Source organism: Physella acuta, unplaced genomic scaffold (assembly GCF_028476545.2).
Source record: "Physella acuta isolate Inbredline_101_S28 unplaced genomic scaffold, ASM2847654v3 ptg000563l, whole genome shotgun sequence".
NCBI lineage: Eukaryota > Metazoa > Mollusca > Gastropoda > Physidae > Physella > Physella acuta.
In genome coordinates this window covers 1-6620 of record NW_026732082.1, presented here as the reverse complement: position 1 = coordinate 6620, position 6620 = coordinate 1, and the positions used below count along the sequence as shown (strand labels likewise).

The window sequence follows — 6620 nt, the reverse complement described above, 5'->3', positions numbered from 1 at the left end:
TAAAAGGACTATATGTCATGGCTAGCAGCGTCTATACTTAATGCAATTACACAGACCCGTGCCGTTCTGCCATAGTGTTACACTGGGGTCATGGGATATAGGTTGAAAGGGGGTGGGTGCAATGGGCCAGACATGAGGAGAGATGTTACGTGACTTTTCGTGTCACAATTGAGCTGGGGCGAGTTGTACTGGTGTGTTTAAGTCGTAGGACTGAGTTAAAAAAAAAGTTTAGTACCGCCCGGTTAGGGGTGGATAGGTATGTAGCTATCAAGGGGTGTGGGGTTACAGTGGAGTTTTCTTTTAGAGGTCAAAATTTTGTTAGAAGTGTCCTCATGAGAGAGTTCCAGTGAGGTTATACATAGTATTAAATTTAAAAAAATAAAAGGGGGGAGGGAGTAGGTAAAGTTAGGATTTTGGCTCCTATCTAATAAAGTTCAATTCTGTAGGTTTGTGTGTAACCTGGGATTACAAAGGAATATAAGAAAAAAATAAGACTGTTATGTAGTCATAGTGTTATATGTATAAAGTACTCATCGTCTAAATTCATGATTTAAAAAATTAATATTGAAGGTGAAAAAATAATTACCTAATTAGCGGGGATTGATAAAGGGCAATGTTGTAGGTATTTTGAATACAGTTTTTAAAAAAAATAATTGTACACTGAACGTAGTGTTTACCAATTATTTTTAAAATCAATAACAGTTAAGAAGCCAGCTCCTAAATGTCCTCTTTGTTTACTTCTTTCCGTTTGTTGATAAGCTTGGGGTGTTGTAATTGTTCACAATATTGAAACAGGCGCGTCCGCCGGCGCCCCGTAAGGGTCCTATTTGGCGTCCTAGGCTATCCTGTGAGAGCTATGGTGCATACTTTTGTTTTAAACAGTGCGGTAGACTATGGATAACAAATGTTGCTATAGTCTATAACGGAATCGAATCCGGGCGTCCTATGACTCGCCGACAGGATGCTATATGGCGCCCCGGGCTAGACTGTGAGCACTTTGCGTGTATGTTTGCGTTTTCTTTGTTTGAGTTTGGGTTTGTGGTTGGGTTTGTGTTTGCGTTTGTATTTGAGTTTGTTTTTGTTTGCTTTTTTGCGTTTTTGTTTGTTTTCTTTGTGTTTGTTGTTGGGTTTGTGTTTGTTGTTTTGGGTTTTCGTTTGTATTTGTATTTGTGTTTGTGTTATATTTGCGTTTTTTGTTTGTTTTTGTTTTAGTTGGTTGTGGTTAGGGTGGACAATGCCTGGTATGATGACGCTAGTTTAGGTTAAAGGTCAAGTAGATGATCGAAACAGAGTATAGCTTAATTAGTTAAACAGACCAATGGAAATACAGGAGCTCAACAGTCACGTGTGACGGTCAGCTGACCATTGAAGCGTGAGCTAGCAGACTGTGATAGGTAGCGGATAAAGATGGCTGAGGACATGTAGAGCTAGGGAACAGTAAGATATAAGTAGTAGACAGTACATAGTATAGACTAGTTAGATAGAAGTATGATGTTGACTTGTGTGTGGTGATTTCAAAAAACTATACCAGGCCGTTTTTTTCGTCACCCCCACCCTCATACCGGGTATATGCTGATTACTTAACAAACAAGTCATGGTCCTCTACAGATAGGTTTTAAAAATTGCATTACAATATGATGAAAATGCCTACACTTCGGATATTATGAATATTCAATAACAGACCTTCAATACCATGATGGTAATTATGAAAAGTCCTTTTTTTAGTATCTTTATGTATCATAGTTTTTTTTTAAAAGGGTGGGTTTCTTGTTATATATTATGAGGGGTTGGCGTGGTCGAGTTGGTCGAGTCGGTAAACCGAAAAGTCTCGAATTCGAACCCCTCGGGCAGATAAGGCTCGTTAGCTGGGGACAGCTACTCTTCTAGCAGAGACAACTTCAAAATCAAACAACTGCTGCCTTGTAGTTTGTTCTTGGTTGGACAAAGGCTATGGAAGCAAATCCAAAAAGAAAAGCAGGCTGAAATCGGAGTCAATGGCCGTAATGGCACATAACCAGTTCACACGTATCCTTAATTGTGAAGGCGTGGTCGAGTCGGCAAAAGCTCATGGTTGATAAATTCGCATTGTGTCAGAGAGGGATCCCTTTCAACACTAAAATAAAGAACAAAGAAGAAGAAAAAGAAGAAGAAGAGGAAGAGGAAGAAGAAGAAGAAGAAACAGCAGGATCAAACAGCAGGATCAAACAGCAGGATCAAACAGTAGGATCAAACCGTAGGATCAAACAGCAGGATCAAACAGCAGGATCAAACAGCAGGATCAAACAGCAGGATCAAACAGTAGGATCAAACCGTAGGATCAAACAGCAGGATCAAACAGCAGGATCAAACAGCAGGATCAAACAGCAGGATCAAACAGCAGGATCAAACAGCAGGATCAAACAGCAGGATCAAACAGTAGGATCAAACCGTAGGATCAAACAGCAGGATCAAACAGCAAGATCAAACAGCAGGATTAAACAGCTGGATCAAACAGCAGGATCAAACAGCAGGATCTAACCGCAGGACTAAACAGCTGGATCAAACAGCTGGATCAAACAGCAGATCTAACAGCAGGATCAAACAGCTGTATCAAATCTATCTATCTATCTATCTATCTATCTATCTATCTATCTATCTATCTATATGCTACTAAAACTCAAGTTTGTTTACATGTTTGAATATTTATTTGTTGGTCTGATTTGGTACTGTAAGGAAACTGCTCTATATGGGGGGGGGGGGGGGGGGGTTGTAGAATAGTATGTAGGTAGATAATAATTTTTGATTGCAGACAGACTGTTAATCACACATTTATTTAAAGACGTTAATTAATTTATTAATTTATTCATAGGTAGATTAACCACATTAATTTTAAAGTTTTAGAACAATGGCTAAACTTTGACTGTATAGAGACGTTTGATAACTCATTTAAAAAAAAACTTATTTGTTATTAAGGAGAATCTGCATTATATATAGAGCTGTAAAATAGGATTTTGGGTGGTAAATATTGTTCCTTCTTAAACACACTGTTAATTACAAACTAATCGTGCACAAAAATAACATGAAATTTTGACAGTTTTTACCGTTTTACTCCTCAGTCCTTCATCACATCCGGAGTATAGAGGACTTATTTTAATCAGGCAAAAATTATAAATACAAATATATAAACGTTTTGGCGTTTTATGCGTTATCGAGTTGTAAAAACTGGACTTTGCAATTCTGTCCGTATGTCTGTGTGTCTGTCTGTGTGTAAACACGATAACTTGAATACCGTTACAGTTATGTTGATGAAATTTCATATATAAGTATTTTATCAAAATCGTAGATCCTGATCAACTTTTGAGCAATTTCCGATAACCGGAAGTGGTACTTTTTCTACTTTGAATTTTTCAAAAGCTTATAAGTTGCGTACTATTTTAGATAGATGCATGAAATTTCACACGTAAGTGAAAGATCTAATCATCTATCTTCAGTCAAATTTTGAGTAATTTCCGTTGACCGGAAGTACTAATTTACGCTATTTCCGATTTCTCAAAAAAAAAAAAACGCATGTAAATTTATAAAGTACTAATAATATTTCTATGAGATTCTATTTTATTTTTAAAAGTTTAAGTAATTAAAAATCATGTCTATATTCCAAGTTATATAAGAATATTCGAGAAAGTTTAGGGGATATCACTCCCGGTTTATTTGTTTTGTGTTTTTGGTTTTGGTTGCTTGTGGTTAGGGTTAGTTTAATAATCCAGCAAGATCTATTAAACAGAAAACATATTCCCAAGCAACAGACAGACCTAAGCTACTGGTGCCTCGGAGAAACAAAAAGAAAGGTGGAGAGGGAAGTAAGAGGAAAGAGGAGAGCAGCTCTAGGTATGCCCAGAGTGGGGTTGACAGTCTAGCAGAGACTAAAGACATTTCATTCTCTTAATTTTGATACAGGAAAGCACAGAAGCAAAAATAATTTGATGGTAAGTTTTAAGTTAGTAAAGCTGACTAATTACTTTCTGATTTATTAGAGAAGGGTCAGTGTAGATTATTCCTGGTATCTAATGTTGCTCTATTGTTTGAATAATAAATAATGTGTTATACGGTTTACATAGTTCTGTCATCTTCATTAGTAATTGTTTTACTCTTTTAACTAACTAGCAGGATGATGTGGATAAAGAGTCTGAGCAAATTTTGTAAAAAGTTAACTTAAAATCTTTTCCCCGGCGACTGGATGTAATTCACCCGAAGACGCTGTATTTTGCTCATATCTAGAGTCTCGTTTTATACATTTTTCTGAGCCTCATTCCCGTCTATAAGGTGGTTGGTATGAACACATTGGGGGGTTGTAAATTTAAATAATTTGCGTAAAACATTTTTTTATCGGGGTTTGAACATTTTTCCGGTCCCTGGCAACTGGATGAACACACCCGTACACAATTTTGAATGGACAAAATATTTATAGATTATAAACTGGCTTCTAAATATTTGTTTTTACTCATTGTTGGTTAGTTAATTGTGTTTGATTTTTAAAGTTTAACTTTAAATTAACAGGATTAAAGTAATCACGTTTTAATAATTTACTCATCAGACATAACAGTTGTTAGATAAAATTAAAATAACTAGACATTTCCTTTTGCTGTCAAGGAACTTTAATTTTCTTTGACAAAATATGGGAACCTTTTTAGTGAAGTTACATGAGTCACATGTCCAAAATACCTTAAGTCCTTACTTATTGGAGTTGCTTGGTATTGATTCGATAAATTTACTCCCACCTCTAAAATCTACCAGTTGCCCAATTAGTTACGATCTCTCCAGAAACATAACTCCTTGCTAAATTCTTTTTCTTCCCCACCCCCTTTCACCTAGAGTAAGAAAAATGTAATAACTTGAGAAAAATCTGTAATCCGTACAGCGACAGTACACTTAATTTGTATTATTGTCAAGACTAAAATCTCACATTAGGGTATCTGTTGATCTAAACAACACTTAAGGTTTAAGAAAAAAATTGCTAGGCGTAATACCTTTGCAACAACCAAAATAAACACCTTGTGAAATGTGTATATTCCTTTATTTTTCAAATCATTGATTGGCTTGTTGAAGCTGCCTCAACTTTTTCAGGACGTGTTGCATGTATGTGTTCATCTCAATCTTATTCAGTATTGTCCTCAAATTAGCAGGGTCTTACAGTAGCAGACCTGGACATGGCAGAGAAATCCATATTATCACATAAAATGTACACAAAACTTGTACCTGCAACTACACCCTACAAGCACACGTCATACAGACGTACCTGCAAGCACACGTCATACAGACGTACCTGCAAGCACACGTCATACAGACGTACCTGCAAGCACACGTCATACAGACGTACCTACAAGCACACGTCATACAGACGTACCTGCAAGCACACGTCATACAGACGTACCTACAAGCACACGTCATACAGACGTACCTACAAGCACACGACATACAGACGTACCTGCAAGCACACGTCATACAGACGTACCTGCAAGCACACGTCATACAGACGTACCTGCAAGCACACGTCATACAGACGTGCCTGCAAGCACACCTCATACAGACGTACCTGCAACACACGCAGTCATAAAGCTGGCACAGTGTCCTACGACCATAGAGCGCAGGATGTACTTGAAGATGACTTTCTTACGGTGGGGCATCAGCACGATGTAGAGGCCAATGATGATGCCGGCAGTGATGAAGTTAGCGAACCCACACAAGGCGTAGGTTGTGATCACCTCTGATCTTTCCTGTAGTCAAACGTTTTTTTTAAATAGAGCAGGCTATAGAAATGGTTTAACTAGGTAGGAGGCTTGGCTAATTAATTAGTGAGGCGACGTTACTTATCACAAGGGTCGTTTATAAATGACGTCGCACTTTTAGCCGATTTATCCCCTTCCCGTCATCACAAAAAATATCAGTTTTTAGAGTATTAATAAGAGTGGTCCAGGTTGTGCCCTACTCCAACATCTGGTCGTAGAAGTCCAATCTCCCTTTTCACAGTATTGGGTGTCATTTGTGGAGGTCCCAATCATAGGTTAAGTCGTAAGTTAACCATTTGAGCAATAATAAGGCATACTAACGTTTTTATTATTATTAGGCCTACTAGTGTTAATTTCCTATCACTCCAGGCTCCCATTAAATGAGTAACCTACTTCAACGCTGATCATGAGACAGTGATACATACGGACAGGAACCCCCGGGTCAAGGTCATATTCCAGCCATGTAGAAAGACGTCTCCCGTGCCAGGGTCGAGCGTGTAGTCAGTCAAGTTTTGTGACTGGTAGTCCTCGTAGAGTTTGCGGTTTTTGCGGTAAACGCCCAGATCGCTGTAGGCCACAAGTTCGTAGAGGAACACTTTGATGCCCAGCAGTTCAGCAACCTTCCTCCCGTCATCCACATCCACGCCCATGGATAGAGCCAGTGGATAAAAAAGATAGGAGCAGATCCACTGTTGGATGAAAAGATATCGTGGATAAAGCAGAAGGTTCAGAGGAGAGTACCCTAGGAACGGTTCGTGTAAGAAGAGCAGATACTATTGTACTAGCCTACGAGTAAAGACACCCTACAACAGTGGCGTAGCGAGGTCAGGTGTCACCCGGTGCGGCACTTAAAAATTA

The 6620-nt window shown here is 38.4% G+C and overlaps 2 protein-coding genes across 2 annotated transcripts; one reads left to right on the top strand and one right to left on the bottom strand.

Annotated features, from left to right (window-relative positions):
* Positions 1 to 1407: 1407 nt before the first annotated feature.
* Positions 1408 to 2517, top strand: LOC131946583 (spore germination protein GerIA-like). The gene is made up of 2 exons (XM_059307448.1): positions 1408 to 1421; positions 2199 to 2517. Exons 1-2 carry the CDS (start codon positions 1408 to 1410, stop codon positions 2515 to 2517), a joined length of 333 nt encoding a protein of 110 aa, XP_059163431.1.
* Positions 2518 to 4566: 2049 nt separating this feature from the next.
* On the bottom strand, positions 4567 to 6596 carry LOC131946568 (solute carrier family 28 member 3-like). Its single transcript, XM_059307421.1, has 3 exons — positions 6188 to 6596; positions 5570 to 5750; positions 4567 to 5177 (listed from the first exon to the last, which is right to left on the bottom strand). Exons 1-3 carry the CDS (start codon positions 6410 to 6412, stop codon positions 5164 to 5166), a joined length of 420 nt encoding a protein of 139 aa, XP_059163404.1. The 5' UTR covers positions 6413 to 6596; the 3' UTR covers positions 4567 to 5163.
* Between the last annotated feature and the right edge of the window lie 24 nt (positions 6597 to 6620).

Excerpts from the sequence above, each read along its gene's own strand:
- LOC131946568 (XM_059307421.1), bottom strand. The coding sequence starts at position 6,412 with ATGGGCGTGGATGTGGATGACGGGAGGAAGGTTGCTGAACTGCTGGGC. Across the intron at positions 5,751-6,187 it reads TGACCCGGGGGTTCCTGTCC|GAAAGATCAGAGGTGATCAC; the intron begins GTATGTATCACT and ends GTTTGACTACAG.